This window comes from Balaenoptera borealis (genome assembly GCF_965194805.1).
Source record: "Balaenoptera borealis genome assembly, chromosome: 17".
Classification (NCBI taxonomy): domain Eukaryota; kingdom Metazoa; phylum Chordata; class Mammalia; order Artiodactyla; family Balaenopteridae; genus Balaenoptera; species Balaenoptera borealis.
The window spans coordinates 69803344-69827613 of record NC_138876.1 but is presented as its reverse complement, the minus strand read 5'-3'; the positions used below and the strand labels follow the sequence as shown (position 1 = coordinate 69827613).

Below are 24270 nucleotides of genomic sequence, written 5' to 3'. Positions count from 1 at the left end.
CTGTTTTCAGATTAGGAGTATGGAGTTTTCAGAGTTGTACTTTTTTTTTTTTTTTTTTTTTAACGTGGGAAGTGATTCTTCAGTAGAAGGAGAAAACAACTAAATCTACAAAGAATTTGAATTTGTTTACAATGCTTAAAAGTGTACTAGGTTTCTTTCCTATATCTGACATATATAAAGGATCTATATTTACAAAATAGAATTATACTTAAGTGTCATATTCTTGCACAATATAAAATTAAAGGAATTGCTGGATACTTGTATTTGACAAACCCTTCACCCCCACCAAGTATCAGGGACATGAATGAATTATTTGAGGAAGTGACTCTTTCTCTGAAAGAGAAGTTGGGGTTACAGTGTTTAAGGGAGAGGAGATGGGAGATAAAGTTGTGGGGAAGGGGGTATTTTCCAGCAGAGAGAATAGTATGTATGAAAATCCTAAAGGGGGGAGGAGAAAGATGAAGTGTTCCAGAGGCTGGAATTCAGGAGAAAGAGGGGCATGAAACAAATGTAGGAACAGAATCAATATGCCCTCGTTTACCATCAGCTCTTCCTCAGCTTCTTTCAACCCAGTTCATTCAGGACACACTCCAGCCCTATTTCCGTGTGCTGAAAGAGTATAATTATTTAGGACCCATCTCAAAATTGTCTTCCTGTAGGAAGCCTTCTGGTATAGCCTCATCTGGAATTACTTGGGTTTCTTCCTTAAAACTCTTTGAAAGCCTCTTTGTTTTCATTTGTTTGATTTTGACTTGTGGGCTATTTACCTGCCTGTGTATATATGAGGGCAGCCAGGTCCTAGTTCCCCACTGTGTTTGGTACATGGTAAGTACCGTAAAAATAGTTGAATTGAATTGGAAATCAGATTAATTGCAATGTATTGGTCTTCTTTGGGTGGGATATTTTTTTGAATTTATTCCAGTATCCAGTCTGCTTCATTTTCTATTCAGAAAATTCTGGGCCATTTGAAGGGTACAGATGCTGAGTCTGTTGGAGACCTCTCCCGAGAAAATTCATCAGCGTAGCCAAGGTTCATACATTTCACATGAGACAAGATCAGACAAAGCTGAAATTATAGTGGCACTTTTGAGAGCAACATATCTCTTCTTTATTTGAAAAATGCTGTAATTCCATTAAGCATTGCCACCATTACTTTCTGAAAATATGATATAGTTGCCTATGTATTTATGCATGTAATCTCATTTAATTATCTGGACTGTACTTATTTCTGTCTGAATTCAAACTAATTCGTTTGCCCTTGAGAAGTTGTAATTATGTCTAATATTTATTTTACTTTTACATTAAAGGAATTTTTAATTCAATTTTTAGATAAGGGCAACAAATGAGATTAGAATGACTTAACTCTGAGTTTTCACATTTTTGTGATAAGTCCATTGTGATGATGTTTATCAAGGATGAATAAATTTTCTGGCTGACAAATTGAAGCAAGTAAAATCATCTTCAATAAGAAACATTTGAAGAGAATTACCTCTCTGCAGGCTAAGGAAAGCTATTGTTTTCACCAAAGCAAAGGGAAGATCAAAGTACCTTATGTTCAGAATTTCCCAAGGGATAAATTAGAGCTGGAAGTATCAAAGAGAAAATAAGCACACCCTGAAGAATCAGTTAGAGAAATACACTCTGTGAGGAAAAATGGTCCCTGCTTATGGAAGCAAGGCTGATTCTTATTTTTAACTCTGCTGACTTTTCTAGCTGATCATGAGGACAGTCAGTCTTTAAAAAATATATTCAAAGCATCCTAGTCAAGCTCTTTCAGTGAATTTTTTTCCTATTGCTTTTGTTCAGTTCCTTTTTGCTGACATTTCAAACTTCTTTGGTTTGGTGGATGGACCATGGAAAGTGAGTGAATCACAAATTATCCTTTCAAAACTTTACCCCTTCACCAGTCAGGAAATTTAGCTTGGGCCCAGAGCTTTTGATAGAAAAGACAAAATTGTAACTTAGAAGAAATTAATATGGATTTATTGAAAATCATAATTTATGTGAAGAGTAAGAGCCTTATGTTTGTAAATTAGCTGTCTAGTTATATAGACCACCCAACTTCAACTGAGGGCAAAGTTCTATCTTACATAGGTTCAAGTTTGTGAAGTTCTGTCGGTCATTCAGGAAGAAAATCAAACACATCTTTGCTTGGCTTCTGGTAATTTCAGCCAGAAGGACTTTAGTTTCCGTTGCTTTAACCAATTCCTTCCCATCTTTCTTGGTACACCTCAAAATCCATCCTCCCTGAGAGGTCTTCCACCTCCCTAAGGTGAGTCTTTTTCCTTATTTTCCCTTTATAGGCATCTGTTATAACATTTACCACATTATGCTTTATATTCTTTTTATATGTATCTGTTTCTCCTTTTCACCTTGTCTTTCTCTTTTTGGTTTACCCATTGCTGATAAGGTATCTATTCATAGGTGATTAATGAATGCTTGTATGTAGATGATTTGGGGCAACCAAACCAGAACACAGCACATAAACAGTGGTGGGGTCCTGACTGACATCATGATGATTTTCGACAGAACGTCTGGTGAATGGTGTGGGCTCTGATGTCAGTATTGAATGGGTTTGGAAATATTCCTATGTTTCAGCAGTATTTATTGTGCACCTGTATGCAAGTGCAGGAATGTGTACAGTATTGGGGATACAGTGATGAGTTAGACAACATGACCTTGTGAATCTGAAAGGGGAGGAAGAGTTGATGTGGTGAACAGGTAATTTTGAAATTCTCTGCTAACCACCATGGTGGTTACAGGATGCCCAGGGAGTGTAGAAGGGGAGCACTTAGGAGAGACCAAGGACGGGGGAGTTCAGACAGATGACTGCTGGCGGGAGAGATGCAGGACAGGAGAGGCTGTTTCAGTGGGAGGGAGTGATAAGAGCAAAGGCATTGCAGAACCATGACAGGTGAGGAGGGGCAGAAGGGAGGCAGGAGCGGGGTGGGCAGGAGCAGGCCACGGGGGACCTCGGACGCCCGCTGGCTGAGGAGCTTAGGCTGAAGCCTGTAGGTGAGACTATTCACTTGTGAGTTCTAAGTGGCGAGGGAGCAAAACATCTTTAACTGAGCAGCCTGGGGATACCACTGAGGGCCAGTTAGGGGTGAGGACAAGACTAGGGTCAGAAAGACTGATTAGGTAGCTATGAAAATAGTTCAGGCAAGTGTCAATAAAAACCCTGTGCAGGTAGAAATGGAGATGGAGAAGAAGGCATAGATTTTAGAAATATATGAGAACTAGGGGAAAAAAATCTTCTCCACTAAATACATGGTATGTTGAGAGGGAGACAGAGACATACTGGTTTGGGTGCCTGGATTATTCTCTGATATCGTGAGGAAACAAGCGGAGAAGCTCCTTTGGGGTTGTAGTGCAAGATACTGAATTGAATTGGATTTGAGATGTGAGACTGACATCCAAGAGTCTCTGTCCAGTAGGCTGGAGTCACTCCCATAGAGGTCAGACATAGCTAAAGCCAAAATAAGGCATGAAACTTCCCGGGTGGTAACACCTCACATACAGAGAGGGTCGGTGAATTGCTCAAATGCAGGCATCTGGCAGTGATGACACCAAGCCTCTCAAACTAGCTATTTCCAGCTCCACAGCTCTTTTTTTTTTTTTTTTAACATCTTTATTGGCGTATAATTGCTTTACAATGTTGTGTTAGTTTCTGCTGTATAACAAAGTGAATCAGCTATATGTATACATATATTCCCATATCCCCTCCCTGTTGCGTCTCCCTCCCACCCTCCCTACCCCACCCCTCTAGGTGGTCACAAAGCACCAAGCTGATCTCCCTGTCACAGCACTCACTTTTATTACAGCACTCCACTACTTCTCTGAAGTAGGGAATGATCCCAGTATTAATGTGTTTGGCTTGGGGAAGTGATTTAATACAACTTTAATCACTTACAATAAAAGCGTTAAGTACAACACAAATATGTAAAATCTTCTTTGAAAATAATGGGAATTTCAAAGGACAAGGAAGCATTCTGATTTGTTGTCTCTGAAAAGGGGTTAGTTTCATAGCTGTAGAACTAGAAAAGAAGCTATGACAAAGACCAGAGTAGAAGTAAAAGGGGCTGAAATAGTTGGAGTATTATTGTTACTTGGAAATGAAAGAAATTATGTCTGAAGTCTGACTGTGAATCAAACTCACTAATGTATTTTTTTTGCCCTCATAATACACGTTGTCAGGGAAGGGGAATTCATGTGCATACATTTTAAATGTCATCAGCATGCATTGTCAGCCATGGTCTTTGCATCAAATCCCAAAATAAAGTATTGAAATATACACTAAGTAATATTAGATATAATAATATAATTTAATTATATAATAATAATAATGATACACTATAATTAAATATAAAATATTTTAATAGAATAAAAGTGAACTCAATAGAATATTTTAAGTCTAGTCAATATTAAGACATGTTCATCATGCAAAATTAAAAACCTATAGTTCTGTTCCATTCATAGCATATTTCATACAATTGTGTACACATTAATAAGTTAAATGCTTCTTAGAGGTGCTTCCATTGCTATAAACTTTGAATTTCCTCTTGATACTTGAGAAATCAGTGAAGTCAGATGTAACACCAGACACATTCAGAAAACACAGTGAGAAAAAAAATGAACAAATCCCTTCCTTGTCTAAAGGAGAAGCATTTTTAGTAGATCTAATGTGATTGATGCTCATTGCATTTCTTATGAGCTAAGTAAGAAAAAACAGAAATATGCTTAATAGACCAAATGACATTTAGGTCGTGGGAATATTTTGTTTTCAGTTGGTTTAGAATTTGTACAGTGATATAAATGAGAAAAACCAGAAGGTTAATGATCTGGAATTGCCCGCTGCAGTAATATACTAGAGGAGGGAAAGTTGGTCACACTTGGATTCCAGTCGCCACTCTTGCATTGACTAGTGGTCTGACTTGCGGCAATTTCTCAATATCTCTGAACCTTGATTTCCTTATTTGTCCTTTGGAGCTAGTGATGCTTCATAGGCTGACAGGAGTGTTAGCTGAGAGGAGGTTTGTACAGTCCTCAGTATTTGCCTAGCATAGGGAGTAGCTGATCACAAAGACTTGTACCTGAAGGTGAGCTTCATGGATGGTGGATTTTGTGGGTTTCCTGCAGGGCAACTTACTTGGAGAATAAAATTAGTATCAAGGGCTTCCCAGTGTACTCAGTGTTGGAGCAGGTGACCTCACTGCCCAGTGGGGAAGACAGAGGGCATCTGCATAATATAACTCTTCAAGATGGAGCTGGAAGAGTTTTATTTGTGCACAGAGATACTCCTGAAAGCAACCTAGATACTTCATTCGATTTCACACCAGAAAAACTATAAAAGAGGCAATTGTGAAAAACTATCCAGAAGGATGCACAGCCCCAGCTATGCTTCCAGGCCTGGATTTAGCCCAAAGACAGAAATGGTGATTGCCCAACTGCTACGAGCAAAGCAGAAGAAGGCTTCCACGTACCTCCAAGGACAGTATTAGAAGCAGTAACTTTTTATACAATTTGTAATAAAAGCTAAATGGAAGGTATCACATTCAGCTCTGCTCTACTATACCTTGAATGCTACCAGATTCTTTGGGCAATTAGTAAAGAATTGCCATTGAGGTCATTTTTGTTATTTTGCAATCAAAATTAAAGTTATGAGTGAAATAGTGATTCCCCATATTCAACATCTTTATGTATACTTTGAACAAACACTGCATATACTAATATTTAAAGTTTTAAATGTGAGAAATGAGTAGTTTCTTGTTTGGTAACTAATCTAGGTTGGGATGGCAGCCTAGCTTACAGAGGAAAATGCGCCTCTAAACTCTTTCTATGCTTGTTTTAATAACCCATAACCCTCCTAATAGAAGAAAACCAGTCTCACAGAGATATATATTCACAGGAAGGGAAGATTTAAACGCAATTTCTTAACAAAAATTCAATGAAATTGTATTGTCATCCATAAATTATGGATGAATTCTACCAATTTGATTTCTCTCATTTAGTTAATTATATTAAGCCATCAATTTTTAAAATTCTGATTGACAAAGTGACAGTAGAGGTAAGTTGTAAATAAAAACACATGTTTATGTTTGATTTCAGTTTTTATACCCTTTTGGTTTATGGTTGACAAACCTTCCGATATCACTTATCGCCCTGTAGCCCTCCTGTGTGTGACTCTTCTGCAGCTCACGCCATGCACGACTTACTGGACTGATCAATCTCCTATTCAATAACAAAAGTACTGTTAATTATTTGCATGTTGAGGCAATATAAATTGTTATGCAATTTCTGAATTCTTGGGAACAAGTTCTTAAGTCTGAGAACCACATTTTGAGAGGCACTAAGCTAGACGACATAGGCTAGAGTTCAAAGTAAACAGTTGCTGGTGAGAGAGGTCGCTTTGGTCTTTCATATATGTGTGCGTGTTCCCTAAACAGAGGTGGAAATTGGAAGGTGAACCGAGAGCAGATTCTGAAGTGGGGAGAGCAAGCTTGTCTCATGTCTGGGTGAAGAAATGTCTTTGAAAACCACATAGGGAACAGGGCTGCATATAGTAGAAAAGCAGATGTGGGAAGAGCCAGCATTAGGAGTTGCTGTTTTCCCACACAGAAAGCCTTCTGGAGTCGGGTTTTTCAGACTTTCACCAGGGGAGGAAGACAGATTCACACCACCCCTCGTGTGTGCTAGAGTGCAAGCTCCCTGAGGGAAGGAGCTTTGTCTCTGCTCATTGACGCATTCCTAAAACAGAACATGGCTTTATACCTAAATAGATGCTGAAAGAGTATTGAAGTAATTGAATGAAAGTATTAAGAACATGCCCTCATATCCATAGTGCAGGGTTAGTATTTCTTATTACTCTCAAGTTCTTGTTGTTGAATGCTACAAGGATTTCAGGAAGGTTAGACAGATTTACAGTGGTTTATCAACAATCAGGACAATGGAAAAATCTTTTAACTCTTACATCATTTGCCTCTTCATTTATATCTAAAGCAGCATAGAGAAATCCATGATAAATAAAGGGTGAGGCACCCTCTCCCTCCTTCGCCTTCTTCCTCCCCCTTCCCTCCCTGTCCCCCCCCATGTCTGTCCCTCTCTTCTCTATCACCTCCTCCCCCTCTTGTTCCTTCTTTACCTTTTCATTCACTCATTCATTCATTCAACTGTTGTTTAGATCTGCTGAGTCATCACCCAACTGCCGTTTCTCACGCCTTCCCCTCTCTGGAGGGAATTAAGAAGCTTTGCAGAGACTTAAATTCCATGATCTAAATGGACAACTTCTATTCTCACTCCTAAATTTTCCTTGTGCCTTAAAGACCCTTCATTTCCTTTGCCTAGTACCTGTTTTTTTTTTTTAACATCTTTATTGGAGTAGAATTGCTTTACAATGGTGTGTTAGTTTCTGCTTTATAACAAAGTGAATCAGTTATACATATACATATGTTCCCATATCTCTTCCCTCTTGCATCTCCCTCCCACCCTCCCTATCCCACCCCTCTAGATGGTCACAAAGCACCAAGCTGATCTCCCTGTGCTATGCGGCTGCTTCCCACTATCTATTTTACGTTTGGTAGTGTATATATGTCCATGCCACTCTCTCACTTTGTCACAGCTTACCCCTCCCCCTCCCCATATCCTCAAGTCCATTCTCTAGTAGGTGTGTGTCTTTATTCCCGTCTTACCACTAGGTTCTTCATGACCTTTTTTTTTTTTTTTTCCTTAGATTCCATATATATGTGTTAGCATACGGTATTTCTTTTTCTCTTTCTGACTTACTTCACTATTTGTCGTAATGCGTTCACTGATGTGCTTTTCTAACACTCTGCTAATGACCCTTTTTAGACCACTCATCACGCTGGATTGTAATTACCTATTTATTGTCCTCGCTCTCAAACATAAATTCTTTGCAGGTAAATACTGTCTTTTTTTCACCTTTTATCCCGGTGCCTGACACTGTGCCTGGCTTGTAAAGTATTTGTTTATTAAACACATAAGTAAACACACAAATCTGGAGCTTAGAGATGCACAGATTTGAGTCCCTAAGAGGAAAAAAAGATGACCCAGGAGAGGGTTCAGAGGGAGAATAGTGAGGTGAGGCAGAATCAGATGCTGAAGGGGCAGGTCAGGAAGAGGAGCTGGTGGAAGAGGCAGAAAGGCAAGGTTAAGGAATTGTGTGGGAACCGACAAGGCACCAGGCCAATGTCAAAAGACTTAGCGGATAGAGAATGTGAAGGAGTGGATGATCAAGAGTGCCTCTGTAAGAAGAGATTCAGAAAATAACACCTGGAAAATGTCCACTGGATTTGGCCAGTACAAATAACTTCATTGGCATTAATAGGGAGAACGGTGCGAGTAGTGTGATGGGTGGAGATCTGACTGCAGTCAGCTAAGGGGAGTGGTTCAGAGGTTTGGAAGGAGAATTACCGAGGTAGACTTTTTTGGGAGAAATTTTGACTGGAAGAGGAAGGACGTTATTGGACAGTGTCTAAAAGATACATGGATAGGTGAAGACGTACTTACTTTTTTATTAACTTTTTATTTTATATTGGAGTAGAGTTGATCAACAATGTTGTGTGAGTTTCAGGTGTACCGCAAAGTGATTCAGTTATACATATACATGCATCTATTCTTTTTCAAATTCTTTTCCCATTTAGGTTGTTACATAATATTGAGCAGCGTTCCCTGTGCTATATAGTAGGTCCTTGTTTGTTATCCTTTTTAAATATAGCAGTGTGTACATGTCAATCCCAAACTCCCTAACTATCCCTCCCCGCCACTTTCCCGCCCTGGTAACCATAAGTTCATTCTCTAAGTCCGTGAGTCTGCTTCTGTTTTCTAAATAAGTTCATTTGTATCATTTATTTTTATTTTTATTTTTAAATTTTTTTTTAGATTCCGCATAGAAGCGATATCATACAATATTTCTCTTTCTCTGTCTGACTTACTTCACTCAGTTTACATTTTTATTAGAATGCACTTGATCAAACTTACAGTTCTTTGCAGGAAGGACTCAGTAGTGGACAAGATGATTTCTTGTCTATCCGTACCGATTTTCACTTTTCCTTAATTATTTACTTAATGATTCATTTAACAAATATTTACTGAGCAACTGCTTTGACTCAGGCAATATTCTAGGTGCCAGGCATACAGTGGTAACATGATGTAGCCCCTGCCCTCACAGAGATCATGTTTAATTCCAAATAGTTCTTTAAAACTTACCTGTGATCTGTTTGCTCATCTGAGGAATGAAATTACAAAAAAAGAGTCCCAAGGGACCTTCAGTTTCTTAATGTATTTTCACTTACCATACTCACTATTTCTAAATTCTGCTAATGACATATTTCAAATGTCTGTATGTCAGTATTTCTAGTCATATTACAATTTCCCAAGCCTTCCCTCTGAAGCAGATGTGTGCAGTTTTTTATGAGATGAGACTCATTTTTGAATTGTCTGCCTTAATATCTTAGAAGACAGTGATAGTTCCACACTGCTTCAGCAGATCTTAATTAAACACTTTCAAAGTTTAAAATAGGGCAGTGACCTAGTTTATCTTTTTCAGACAGTTAATTTTTTTCCATTTTAAGTAAGGTTCATAAGCAAAATAGTGAGAGTGTGTATTTGTTTTGTGATGGAGAAAATTTACTATGCTTGGCAATATTTTTCTTGACCGACAGCTATTATTTGTGATAGATGATTTCTAATACTTTTGGACACAGACTCTTTCTTGAAAGAAGACACTTTCTTCTTGGAAATGGTTTAGACCTGTTATTCAGCAGGAATTTTAGGAAAGTTAATTATTCGTTTATTTATTCAACCAAAATGTATTGAATACTCACAGTGTGCATGGCACTGTGTAAGGTGATAAAGTAATAAAGGTACACTGTACATTGTCTCTGTCTACAAGGTGCTTATAGTTTAGTGGGGGAAAGAAACATGTAAACAAAGCCTTTCAGGACACAACAATAGGTACTGATGTGTAGGGATGCAGTAGGTGCTGGGGTCCATGGAAAAGCCACTGATTCTGAAGATCCTTAGGAAGTTTGAGAGAGATGGTGTTGTTAAAGATGGGTCTTAAAGAAGGAATAATAGTGGGGTAGTGACAGCAGCAAGATAGTAGTTTAGTAGTTTCCAATGCTCCTCCCCTCACAAAAACATTAATTTGAACAACTATCTATGAATAAAAATGACTTCATAAGAGCTAAGGATTCTGGGTGAAGGATTACAGCACCTGAATGGAGCACATAAATAAGAAAGGATGCATTGAAGAGGATAGGAGAGGCCATTTCACAGTATCCCCATCACCCCTCCCTCAAGTCTGGCCAGCCCAGTGTGGAGAGAGGCACCCTCCTCCTGGGGGAAGGAGAGTGACGTGAGCACCCATCTTCCCTGTGGACCCCAGCACCAGTCTAGCCCCCATGGCCCCAGGATCCAGGTGGGCTCCTGCAGACCCAGGTACCAGGCTGGTCCCTGTAGATCCAAACACCACACCTGTCTACTTGCTGACCCAGGCACGAGACCTGCCTGCCTGCAGATTCCACCAGATGGCTCCAGCAGAATTTCTGTGTGGACTGACTGGTGACAAGCTTTTCCTGCTGAAGCCAGTCAGTAAAGACTGGGAGAGTTGCCTCCTACTTCAAATGCACAGACACCAGCACAAGAGCACAAGGTTCATGAATAATCACGGAAACATGTCATCACCAAAGGAAAGAAAAGCTTCAATAACTGACTCTAAAAAAATGGAGATCTATAAACCTCCTGACAAAGAATTCAGAATGATTCTCAAAGAAATACAGTGAAATATAAGAAAACACAGACAACTAAATTAGGAAAACAGTGAATGAACAAAATGAGATGTCCAACAAAGAAATAGAAACCATTTAAAAAACCCAAACAGAAATCCTCAAGTTGAGGAATACAATGACTGAACTGCAGAATTTAATAGAGAACTTCAACAACAAATTCAACCAAGCAGAAGAAAAAAATCAGTGAACTTGAAGACAGGGTATTTGAAATTATCCAGTCAGAGGAACAAAAAGAAAAAAAAAGAGGAAAACAGTGAAGAAAGCTTACATGAATTATGGGATACCGTTAAGAGAAACAACCTACACATTACTGGAGCCCCAGAAAGAGAAGAGAGGAAGAAAGGGGCAGAACGCTTTTTTAAAGAAATAATAGCTGATAACTTCCCAAATCTGGGTAGGAATTTGGACATCCAAGTTCATGAATTTATAGGTCTCCAAAAAGTTTCAACCCAGGCAGTTCTTCTCCAAGACTTATTATAATAAAATTGTCTAAAATCAAAGACAAAGAGAGAATTTTTAAAACAGCAAAGGAAAAAAATTGCTCAGTTACAAGAGAACCCCCATGAGGCTATCAGCAGATTTCTTAGCAGAAACCTTATGGCCAAGGCCGAGTGAGATGAACCTGGAGGACATTATGCTCCGTGGAATAAGCCAGACAGAGAAAAACAAATACCATATGATCTCACTTATATGTGGAATCTGGAAAAAAAAAGAAGAAGAAGAAGAAGTTGAACTCACAGAAACAGAGTAGAATAGGGAGGTGGGGGAAATAGGACGATGTTGGTCAGAGGGTACAAATTTGCAGTTATGTAGGATGAATGAGTCTAGAGAGCTTATGTACTGGCATGTTGTCTATACTTAATGATACTGTATTGAACCCTGGAAGTATGCTAAGAGAGTAGAATCCAGGAAATTTTACATACACAAAAAATGGTAACTGTGTGAGGTAATGATATGCTAATGAACTTGACTCTAGTACTCATTTCATTATGTGTTTCAGATCATCTTATTGTGTACCTTAAATATATACAATTTTTATTTAAAAATTTAAAAAATGTTAAGTAATGAATAAAAATGATGATAATGATTGCTAATACTGAGTAATTTGCTATGTGTCAGGTATTGTACTAAGGGCCTTGGATTTTGCCACTTAAAGGAAATCACAGCTTTTTATAGGTTCTAGTGTAAAAGTATAATAGCCAAGAGTTAGGCATTTAACATCTAAATGTGATAGTACTTAATCATGTTTATTTTTGTCTTTTCATATTTAGAACTGAACAAGAATTTTGCTGTATCATTTCTGCTAGTCATTTAGCAGAAATTATTTATAAATTCATTTATAGGTAAAACAGCATTCCTGTGAGTCTTGCAAGAGATCTTATGAATATTTTTCTCTTAATCATAGTTGTCTTTCACCAAGGAGGGAATATTGAAACGCCCTTCCTCCCTATTTTTAAGTTCTTATGGTTGTTAAATCCTTTAAGTATTGTGCTTCAGTGTTAATTGAGATGTAGCTTAATATTTATAAACTTAAGAAGAACCCTTCCTACAGAGTTCTTTTTCAAATGTGCATAGTAATTATTTTATCTATTTTAAAAATTAAGATATTTAATATATTTCTTTTTCTCTGTTAGGTCACACATATATTTAGTTGCTTGACAGTGTGGAAACCCCACTTCCTTTTTAGCTCTCATGAAATAAAACTCAATTCAGTTCAATACTACATCAAGTATTAGTTGCAGGCTATGAGTCAGGCACTGTCTTGGGTATGGGATCACAAAATTTTTTAAAATGGGGCAAGATAGGGTCAGGGGATAAAGAGGTACAAATTATCATGTATATAATAAATAAGCTACAAGGATATATTATACAACACAGGGAATATAGCCAATATTTTATAATAACTCTAAATGGAATATAACCTTTAAAAATTGTCAATCACTGTGTTGTACACCTGTAACATATAATTTGTACATCCACTATATCACAATTTAAAAAAAGCATGAACATTAAAAAAATTGATCCTTACTCAAAAATAAGGGTCTCGGACTTCCCTGGTGGCGCAGTGGTTAAGAATCTGCCTGCCAATGCAGGGGACACGGGTTCGAGCCCTGGTCTGGGAAGATCCCACATGCTGCAGAGCAACTAAGCCCGTGCGCCACAACTACCGAGCTTTCACTCTAGAGTCTGCGAGCCACAACTACTGAGCCCGCAGGCCACAACTACTGAGCCTGCAGGCCACAACTACTGAAGCCCACGAGCCTAGAGCCCGTGCTCCACAACAAGAGAAGCCACCGCAATGAGAAGCCCGCGCACCACAAGGAAGAGTAGCCCCCAGTCGCAGCAACTAGAGAAAGCCCGCGCACAGCAATGAAGACCCAACGCAGCCAAAAATAAATAAATAAATAAATTTTTATTAAAAAAAAAAAAAAACAAACCACCTAGAGGGGTGGGGTAGGGAGGGTGGGAGGGAGATGCAAGAGGGAGGGGATATGGGGATTATATGTATACATATAGCTGATTCACTTTGTTTTACAGCAGAAACTAACACAACATTGTAAAGCAATTCTACTCCAATAAAAATGTTAAAAGAAAAAAGGGTCTCTGCCCCCTGAGAGTATGCAATTTAGCAGAGTGGACAGAATGAATGCAACTTGGTGTCATATAGTGAGATAAATTTGTTTCAGTGGGGAAGTTCTCAAGAAGATGTCGTTTTTGAGCAGGGTGTTGCAGGATCAGTGGAATTTTGCCAAGCAGAAGAGGTGAGAGGCCATTCCAGGCAGAGAGAGTAACACGAGAGAAGGTGGAGAGATTTTCATGTGGATGGTATGTTAGAGGACTCGAACTTGAACATGGCAGGCTGAAGAGGTGAGAGATGGGACGGGAAGTTTGTTGCTGAATTGTTAAGAGAGGCCTTGAATACCCCAGGTGTAGACTTTGGGTGCTGGGAGAATTTGAAGGTCTTTAAGCAAGTTAATGAAATGCTCATATCTATGCTTTATAAAGGTAATTTTGAAGGCCGACTGGAGTCAAGTAAGGAATACACAGAAAGACGTGGAGAAGGCACTGACCTGTCAACATCTTGTCAGTTGAGCTGTTATAAGACTTCTACGAGTTTAAACCTAAAAAAGCATCCTTTAATATGGGCATGCCACACTTTCTGGAGACATAATTTTTATTAAATTAAATAGAATTAGTTTAAAAATAGAAATATTCCTTGACTTTACTGTTTTTCCTGGGTGTAATGAGATTTTTAAAAATATAATTAAACTTTATTCTTGGGAAGGATTTCTTATTTTTACAGATTTGCTTTTTCTGTCCATTTTCACGAAGATTGTGTTTTGTAATGGCTGGGCATGGTGTTGCCATTGGGAAATCTGTTTATATGCAGAATTTTAACAGTAGACGGTGCCTGTGGTGGTATGTACGTGCTGCAGGTGCAGGAAAGGAATATCACCCTAGAAGACTCAATGAAAAGAGGAGCAAAATTCCTCGTGGAGTAAAGGAGGGTTTGGGAAGCAGAGAAGAGGATTTTAATCCAGTCAACTCACTGAGTGAAGGTTGTCAAAAAGGAGAAGAGTGAAATTGGGTTATCAACAGCAGTAGGGAGGAGTGGGGTACGTCTCCACTATCTCTGACACCATAATTCTGTTTTCGGGGCCTAAGAGAAATCTCAGAGGAATTTTTTTTTTTTTTATAATGTGAGAAAGTATTGCTCTCTGTGGTCACACATATTGTCTTGTTAACCTTTCAGGAATTTTTTTCCCTGACACTCAAGTAGAAATGGAGCTGTTAATTGTTAACAGGCACTTTTGTAACAACACCTGTAACCCTAGGTGCTCTGTTTTTGACAAGCCAAAAGACAAATTTATCCAAGCAAATCCAAGTTTATCTCATTATTCAGAGTTTCTCTTCATGTAACTTTCAATAAAGCCTATTCCAGAGAAGTCAGGCTAATGTTTATGGGCACAGAAGGTGGGTGGGATGAAGGGACAAATCAACATTCTCCTACCTACTTACTCGTCATGTATTCTTTGCCCATATGTAGGCACAGGTTGAACCTGTCTGGTGATTCTCCTTTATACAGAAGATCTGTGTATCTTAATGAGATTTTCTGTGGAATTTTTTTTTTCCTAACTTAAGTGCTATGATAGTCAAATGCAGTTTAACAGTAATACTCAATGAAATAGTCACACCTGTAGTCGACTGCTGTACCACCGTAATAATGGCATATATAATCATGTCTATGACTAATATCCATAATTGACCATTGTCATAGCTCCTTTTTGAAATGCAGAGTAAATGCTAAAATCCCAAAGCTACCTGATACAGTTTAGAATATTTAGGGGTAGGACATGATATTAGGAGAAGTATATATGAGTCTGGCCAAGTGAGAAATTTCCATAAATTATTTAGAGATGATCTCATAAGCAATGATCTGGAGAAGAAACAAGAATATAGCAGAGACCTGAGCTGAATACTATAGTTGTTCCTCCTTATTTATAAAACACCAGTGGCTCTTATGCCTTAATCACCTATCTTAGAAATTGGATATCCTCCAGCATGCCCAGAAAAAGCAAAAAGAAGTGCCAAATGAGATTGCCAAATGCCAATCACTTTTGTCATTGATTTAACCTCTGAGTATCTCCTATGACAAAATTAATATGTTTAAATTTTATATCAGGCTGTTGTGTGGTCTCTCTTTATGTAAAAACCTGACCATTCCTGGAGCATCATCCTGACCCTGTAGAGCTATGACCCTAATTCTTTACTTGTTGGAGAAATCATTTTCCTAATTCTTGTTAGTATCAATACATTAACTTGCATAACTCTCCGTAAACTAATCTCGATGTTCTCCAAACTCATTTTCTTTCTCTCCTGGCAAACATCGATTCCCTATGTCCATTACCATGGTCTTGTTATGAATGCTGAACTAGTCTTTTCATTTCTAGGGTCTCTTGGCAGCTCTAATTTCCCTAAATTATCTTATGGGTCATGTACCTCTTTCCATTTATTCTTACTTTTTTAGCAGTAGCAAAGTTTTTACTGTGCAGTGCTTCTCTACTGCTTAACAAATTCATTACGATTCCTTAGTTTGGTATTTAATTTCCTCACAACATGGATCCAGCCCACTTGCCCAGCACTTTCTCTCCCTGCCTTATATGAACCTGCTCTTTGGCCAACTTGGCTCCATCCGTTGCTCTTTCTGTTCTGTTGTTTATGGTGTTTCCTCCACTTGAAATGCTGTTTTCCCATTTTGACCTGTCCCATCCATCCGTCAAAATCCAACTCATGTACCATATTCTTATGTGGCCTTCCTTCTTCCTCACGTGGGTATATCCCAATAACTTTCTGTACCTTTTAACGTACCTTTCACTTTCTGCCCTGCATTCTAGATACCTGTGTATTTGTCTTTGCTGCTAGATTGTATGAGGTGTTTTCCCAAGGTTTGTTCCATTGTAATTACTATTTAATTTGGATATATCTATACCACTATTTATTGTAACATGACATTATCACCTCTTTTATTGGTGTTTTATTCTATAGGGACTAAATGGAAAATATCATAATATATCCATTTTATATGGCAGGGTTCATTTACAAGTTGTGACAACAAAGCCTGATGTATGCCTGCATGAAAGGAAACTTACTGTTCCTCCTACATAAAGTAGCAGGAGTGCTTTCAAAATGGTCTTAATAAGATTTGCTGTATTGAGACAAAGAACCATGACTTCATTCTTACTAACCTCAGAAACATAATAAACCACAGTCAGTTTTGGCATTAATCCAGTTTTACCATTAACTCTCTTATAAATTTTGATTAAGGGGTATTGCAGGACTTTTGTAATTAAGGGAAGTGCATTAGAAATTTTTTCCCTGTGGGAATTTATTTGTCATATTCTGAAAAATACTGAAGTTCTATGAGTGCTTGTAAACCTTAGGGATGGTAAAATACATGGCTGAACAACCATTTTTCTGAGGGGGGGTACCCAAATTAGTTGAAGGCTCAAGTCCAAATTTTTATTTTAACAAATAATTGATTGAATTAAAATATTTCTTGGCTGTGTAAATTTCACAGGAGTCACAAAGAAGCTGTTTTTCATGGTTCTATTCTCTAGATGTCATCAGCCCATAGATATATTTTATAATAATTTGTTGCTTTCTATAATCATGGATTAACAAATATTAACTACTCACACAAGTCTGGATCAGCCAATATATTTAACTCTGAATTTGTTAGGCTTTTATCTTCTAAAAGCATTTTGAAGGGTGCAGTTATATCATTAGATGCTTTTTCTATTTTAGTTTTGCTCTATAGCAGCTTAGAAAAGACAAGATTCTTTCTGAATAAGGGTTTAACTTGATGTGAGCATTTATACATTTTAAATCTATAAAAATTTTTAATTTTAGTTTTCTGTTGGCTCGCTTCATCAAACATGTTTTTTTTTCTTTAAAGATTTTGTCCCAAGGAAAATTTGAAGATTTCTTCCAAGTCAGTTTAAGTGACTATAGTAGAATTAGATCAACATGATCCTGCTTTTAACTGGCTGAATCAGTGACAACTTTATTTTTAAAGGAACATCTCTTTCAGAAAGTAGGAAGAGTGCTCAGTGTGGCCTGCTGTAGTGGTAGGTTTCTACAGTGAAGTTTTCCTCAGGTGGTGCTGATGATATGGACTGCTTTTACAGAATATATTTCTTCCCAATCTATTCAAGGTATAGGAGAACTGCAGTTTTTATAACCAGTGCACCTGATTAAGCCATTTAACTGACACCCTCCTTTTCTTTAACCTAAAAACGTTCTTTTCTTTTTAGACTTGAACTCTGTGCACTGATCATGGAATTATGTAGATTCCAAATATCTACTTCAATTTTCATTTTTTACATGTATTGTAAAATATTCTAGATGACCTCAGGGGAAAGCAGGAGGTTTTGGCCTTATTTTACTCCTGGCTATGGATAAAAATGTTCCCAGAGTCCCCTCCTACTGTGCACACATGAATAGTGATTATTATTGTCTATTGCATGAGTCCTATTTGCTTACCACAGTACTGAGCACTTCATATGCATTGATTCATCTTCAACATTATGCTACCTATATATTAGACAATTTTACTCTCCATTGTAAAAATGAGGGACTTGAGGCCACGTGAGGCTAAATAATTTGTCCATGGACTTGCATACTCTTTTTAACCACATTACTTTCTCTACCAAGCACACTTGAGGAAAGGCGTGAGGGCATCTGGTCAGTATTCTCTCTGTGGGTTCCAGCTGCGAAGCACCCTCTCTGTTCCAAGCATATAGCAATGCTAGACAAACTATGAAAACAGAAAATGCAAGAGTCGCAGCTGAGCTCATAATTTATCATCTCACTGGTCCACAAATGGAATGGAAGTTCAAGTGCTGATTTGTAATCTGTGTTGAGGCCTCTGGCCTCCTGAGCTCTGCAGGTGGACTCGGGGCCGGTACAACTTGTGCAGGGAAATGAGAAATTAAAGTCATCCTACACTAGGTGGAGATCCAGAGCGAGCCTCACTCTGAAACCAGGTTGTAGAGAAGGGCCCCTCTACTTCTGAGCAAGGATGCAAACTCCGGAGACTATCACTTTTGTAGACGTTAAGGTGGCAAGAGAAAGACAACACGGCTGTTAAACTAAGAACTGAACCAAATCACTCGCTGGTTCAGTGACGTGACTGGTAATAATCCAGATGTCGGGACAATGTAATACTCAGATCACCAATATGAAACTGATTACAGATGGGTAATTCTGGGCACAAAATGAGCACAGAGTCATTTGTAAGAAAAAGATGATGAGAGCTATTGGATGGAGCTGTTTCAAAGCACTAAATAAAACTAAACAAAACATCTTCCATACTCCAATAAAGACATTAAAAAAAAAAAAAATCCTCCCACTTCACATGAGCTTGCGGAACAAAACTCCAAAGCACATGAGGAAGCCTAAAGCTACAAAAGAACCAAGGAAAATGGCCATTGAAATAAACTTGACCCAGAAGAAATTAAAATATTGAGACACCATGGCAAAGTATATTTTGGATGCTCAAAATATAAACAAAGGATTGCCATTCATGAAGAAGGTAGAAAATCCTGCAATAAAAATAGTCAATTATTTATTTACAAATATTTATTAAGATCAAACTATGTTCTACACACTGTTATAGGTGCTAGAGATGCAGCAATGAGCAGAAGTAAATCAAATCCATATCCACATAGAGAGTTTACATTCTTGTGGGGAGTTTTACCTTTTAGTTGCAGAAATGAAATAAGAATAGGCAGAAATCTTGGAAATGAAAAAGATAGTCATTGAAATAAAATTCCCAGTAGAGGGGCTTCCCTGGTGGTGCAGTGGTTGAGAATCTGTCTGCCGATGCAGGGGACACGGGTTCGAGCCCTGGTCTGGGAAGATCCCACATGCCACGGAGTGGCTGGGCCCGTGAGCCACAACTACTGAGCCTGCACGTCTGGAGCCTGTGCTCCGCAACAAGAGAGGCCACGATAGTGAGAGGCCCGCACACCGCAATGAAGAGTGGCCCCCGCTTGCCGCAACTGGAGAAGGCCCTTGCACAGAAACGGAGACCCAACACAAGCCAAAAATAAAATAAATAAATAATTAAAAAAAAAAATTTCCCAGTAGAAAGGATAAACTCTAGATTGGCAAAGACAGGGTTTTTTCATTTGGAAGATATTATTTAGGAAATCACCAAAATTGCAGTAATGGGGAAATAAGATCTTAAAAGAAAGTGTACGTGTGTGTGTGTGTGTGTGTGTGTGAGAGAGAGAGAGAGAGAGAGAGAGAAAATGGATGAGATTATGGGGAAAGATGATATCTGAGATTATTTTAGAATTGAAGACAAGACTCCTTAAATTGAAAGTACAATCTAAGGACCTATCTGGATAAGTAAAAATAAATCATCACCTAAACACTTTGTGGTAAAACTTCAGAACATTGAGGATAAAACCAAAATCTTAACCTATCAGAGAAAAAATATGGACTAGCCCCCAAAGACAATTGAGAGCAGACACCAAGAGCAATATTGTGGGGAAAACTTCACTGTCAATCTACATTCTAGAATTTTTATTTATTTATTTATTTATTTATTTATGGCTGTGTTGGGTCTTCATTGCTGTGCGCAGGCTTTCTCTAGTTGTGGTGAACGGGGGCTACTCTTCGTTGTAGGTTGCAGAGCACGGGCTCTAGGCGCGCACCGTAGAGCACAGGCTCAGTAGTTGTGGCTCACGGGCATAATTGCTCCGCGGCATGTGGGATCTTCCCAGACCAGGGCTCGAACCCGTGTCCCCTGCATTGGCAGGCGGATTCTCAACCACTGTGCCACCAGGGAAGCCCTAGATTCTAGAATTTTATTCCAGAGTATACCACTGACAGACATGGATCAAAAATATTAATTGAATAATGAACTTGAAAAACTGAATATTCTTGAGGAAGCAAGTGTAGAAAGAAAGTGTGGATTTTAAAAAAAATAAAGAGGAATAGAAACTTCTAAATGTCATCAAATTTAACTCTTGCTATAAAAAGTAATAACAAATTTCTATGTTAAAAAAAAAAGGTGAGACTTGGGAATTCCCTGGCGGTCCAGTTGTTAGGACTCCGAGCTTTCCCTGCTGAGGGCGTGGGTTCAATCCCTACTCAGGGAACTAAGATCCCACAAGCCATGAGGCACAGCCAAAAAAAAAACAAATGTGACTGCACAAAAGTAAGAAATATGAGAAGGCTATAAAAGAAGAAGAAATACAGATGGATGACAATATGTGCAAATTGAAAATGACAACACCAAAGGTTGAAATTCTAATGCCATCAACGTGAACAAGGATATGGAACAATGATCACACCTGTTCCTTGGTGCCTCCACTTGGACCAGCTGTGTGGGTGACCTTGTAAAGCATGGAAGTGACAAATGCCAGCTTCTGGGTGGTGTTAACCCTGGGAGGGGAGAGTCTGGAACAATGGGTGTGGACAAGTGTGATAACAAGGGATCACCTGTATCTGTAAGGTTTCATTCCTTTAAAAGGGGAAGCAAAAGCGCAAAATTCTAATTTGTTAAAGCATGGAGGTGTGTACATGGGTTTTCATAGCATCAGCCTAAATACGTACCTGTATAATTGAAGTGAAAAGACACTCAGAACTTTCAGGAGACCCTGAATTTTTATGCACAGCAGTAAAATTTATAAAATAACCTGTCTTCTGGTAATGAGGGCCTTTAGTTAAAACCCGACTCTATCAGGACCTATCAGGACCTATCAGGCCATACAGAGTCTACCCCTTCTGGCTTCTCTAAGTTGCTCATTTAGTCCAATAGCTTCAACCTCATTGCATGTTTCTGTACTTCACACAATTCAAGCTCATTTCCTCTCCTCTTAACAGCAATCCTCTCACATTGTTGTTATCTCCTTCTGAGACAGGGGAAAATCTAGAACATTTTAAGATGTATCAGATTCCTTTGATTTTCCTCTCAATCCAGTACTCTTAGTAGCTGCTGATGCAACCTTCTGAGTGGAACTGTATTTTGATGGCACGTGATGGATGTTCCACTTTGCAGGGGTTCCTGTCATGGTAACCCAATTGTCATGAGCCAGGCACTGCCTGGGTTTGCTGTAGTCCCCAGACTCCTGTCAGCATTATATGCTCAGGAGCGGTAGGTAGCTCTGGGATCCGGGCTGAGGGAATAATTCATCCCTGCTGTGGACTCTTCTTCACCACATCTTTCTACCAAGCACAGTTGAGGAAAGGCATAGGTACATCTGATCAAGGTATCTCTCTGGATTCCAGGTTTGAGGTACCACCTCTGTTTCAAGATGATACATGGAAATCTCCTAGGAGTTCAAAATGCTTTGGATGCTGAACTGTTGTAAAATTTCTGTTGTAGTTTGAATTTGTGTTTGAGAGATGAACAGACCTTCTCGGTGAGAATGTGCATAATTTACATTTTGGAAGTTAGAAGAAGTTAAAGCTTTCCTAATTTAAAGTGTGAATTTTGATTAATCCATGCTACTTTAGCTTAAAAAGACAAAAAAACAAGCTGCATTACTGCTAGCTACTTCTAGTAATTGGAATAGCAGTGTGTGTGTGTGTGTGTGTGTGTGTGTGTGTCTAGTGGGACTCAGAATACCAGTGCTGGGCATGAAGTTCTCTCTCACTGATTTACTGATTATGCCCATTGCTACTCATGCATTGGATAATGATCCACCAATAGTTTGAGGTCCTAAAAGGTTCTCTGAAACACCAGTCTAATGAGTTTTATTTCAATATCTAGTCTGACAATCATTCTAACATTATTTTGGTATATCAATGTTAAGTGTTGACAGCTTTAAAATAATTTCACTTCATTAAAAACATACTCGCTTAAATATAACTTAAATGTCCTGTCTTCATGGGTCATTCTCTTACCATTTCTGTTTAGTATTGAGCTAATAGCTAAATGAACTCAGCAATAATTCTTTGGAAATCACATTTAATTATTGCAGGCCACTAGGATTCCACCTAGTGTATTAAAATAGTGGTTGTCGTATTGCATCCTGGTGACCAAAAAGAGTCAGTGTATCTTCAAAGAGGGTTTTACTTCCAATCTGAACATAGCTTAGTGGCTGAAAGAATCCAACTAAGCAGTCTGTTTAAAACTTGTGTTTTGAGTATTATTTTCATAATCTGACATTTGCACAGTAAGTAAAAACTGGATGTTTTTCAGTAGTCATAAGAAAATATCTTTTTTCAACTTTTATAATAATATTAATGACTGTAAATATCAATGAGCACTTAATCTGTATTGTGTACCATCCTAAGCATTTTATTTGTGCTGACTTCATCTTCTTGGTCACCTTGTGAAGTAGAAACTAATGTGATCCCCAAATTGCAAAAGAGGAAATTGAGACACACACAAATTAAGTAATCTCTCTAAAGCCATGCAATAAGTAATGGAGCTGATGGTAGGTTTAATCATTTTTTTCTGAGTGGAAGACTTTTTTGCAGTCCCACTCATCCTAGCGCTCAACACTTTGTCTTTTCATTTGTCTTTAAAAGGAAGTCAGTGGAACTTGCATGTCTTCATGCTTTTTAATTTTACTAACAATAAATGATCATTTATTCTTTGTATTCTTACAGGGCATTCTACTTGGACAAGTCAAATTCACCACCAAACTCCACATCCAAAGCTGCTTATGTAGATAAGGTAAAAATAGAAGATTGCATTGGCTGATGCTTTGCCATTTACCTCCCTTATTTAATTTTGCTGGCGTTGTTCTTGAGCACTGTGTAATTCATAAACATCCGTGGTCTCTGATTCTGTTATCTCCATAATAAAATATTTTAGACTATTCACTGTAAGTTGTAACGACTGTGAATTATATCCCATCTAAAAGGATTTCTTTCTACTAAACATGTTGAACCTTACGGGCATCGTTTTTTTCTGCAGCTCATGAGGCCTCTCAACGTTTTGGATGAACTGTATCGACTGGTAGCCTCGTTTATCAGATCCAAGCGCACAGCTGCCTGTGCGAACACGGCTTGCAGCGCCTCTGGCGTCGGGCTGCTCTCGGTGTCCTCGGAGCTGTGCAGTAGGCTGGGGGCCTGCCACGTCATCATGTGCAACAGCGGCGTGCATCGGTATGTGACTTCCTCCTTGCCTGCATCTTTGCCTGCATCTTTGCTATACCTTATTACATTCGGAGGTTCTTGTTTATTACATTTAGCTCCATGATATTATAGCTGGAAACATTCACAGGGCTCAGATATATTTGGAATAAGACTTTAGAAATCAGATAATTCTTGCACAGTGATTTCTGGCTTTGGTTCTTCTATTTTCAGTGACTGTTTATTCATACAAATGAATGCAGTCCCACATTTATATCACTGTGGCCTAGAATCTTATCACCCTTGTATTTATATTAAGATTTATATTTTAGGTACAAAATTTTGCATCTGTTTTATTCACTCTAGGAACTTAACTTGGTAGGGGCTGGTGACTAGCAAAACAAAACTTTTTCTTCAGTGGTTTGGATCCCTGTTACCCAACTGTGGTGAGCTAGACGCTGCCTTGGAGTTACTGCTGCCTTCCTACTCCTGGAAAAATCGTAGTGCAGGAGCCCACACAATAACATGCTCTTCCTGAAAACGTAAGGAGAAGTCTCAGATAGGTCCCCTTCAGCTGGTCTATCTTAAGCAGCAGTGCTGGGTCTGGGAAAGCTGTGGTAGGTGCATAAATTCCTACAGCTACATCAGATGCAAATGTGAGGGGAGAACCCCGAGTCAGGTCCTGCTTCAGAATCACTTGTTCCTCTTCTATCACCTCTCCATTTTTCACAGCAAAATGAAACCATGTAGGTGGAAACAAGAGGGCAGCATTTAGTCCTCACTGTAGGCAGAGAATCTGCTGTCACCACTCATAGTCTCTTCTTAGTAAGAGGCCAGTTAGGTTTTGAGTGGATGGTGGTTA

The 24270-nt window shown here is 38.6% G+C and overlaps 1 protein-coding gene across 11 annotated transcripts in view; it reads left to right on the top strand.

Annotated features, from left to right (window-relative positions):
- PREX2 (phosphatidylinositol-3,4,5-trisphosphate dependent Rac exchange factor 2) overlaps positions 1 to 24270 on the top strand; it is a 298158-nt gene that overhangs the window by 234554 nt on the left and 39334 nt on the right. For 10 of the 11 annotated variants that reach the window (XM_082363375.1, XM_082363371.1, XM_082363367.1 and 7 more), the window contains 2 exons: positions 22941 to 23007; positions 23251 to 23441. In XM_082363375.1, the coding sequence (XP_082219501.1) occupies positions 22941 to 23007; positions 23251 to 23441 (258 nt within the window). Of the gene's footprint in view, positions 1 to 12079; positions 19373 to 22940; positions 23008 to 23250; positions 23442 to 24270 lie in introns of those variants that run through there. The other variant, XM_082363374.1, reaches the window with a different exon arrangement.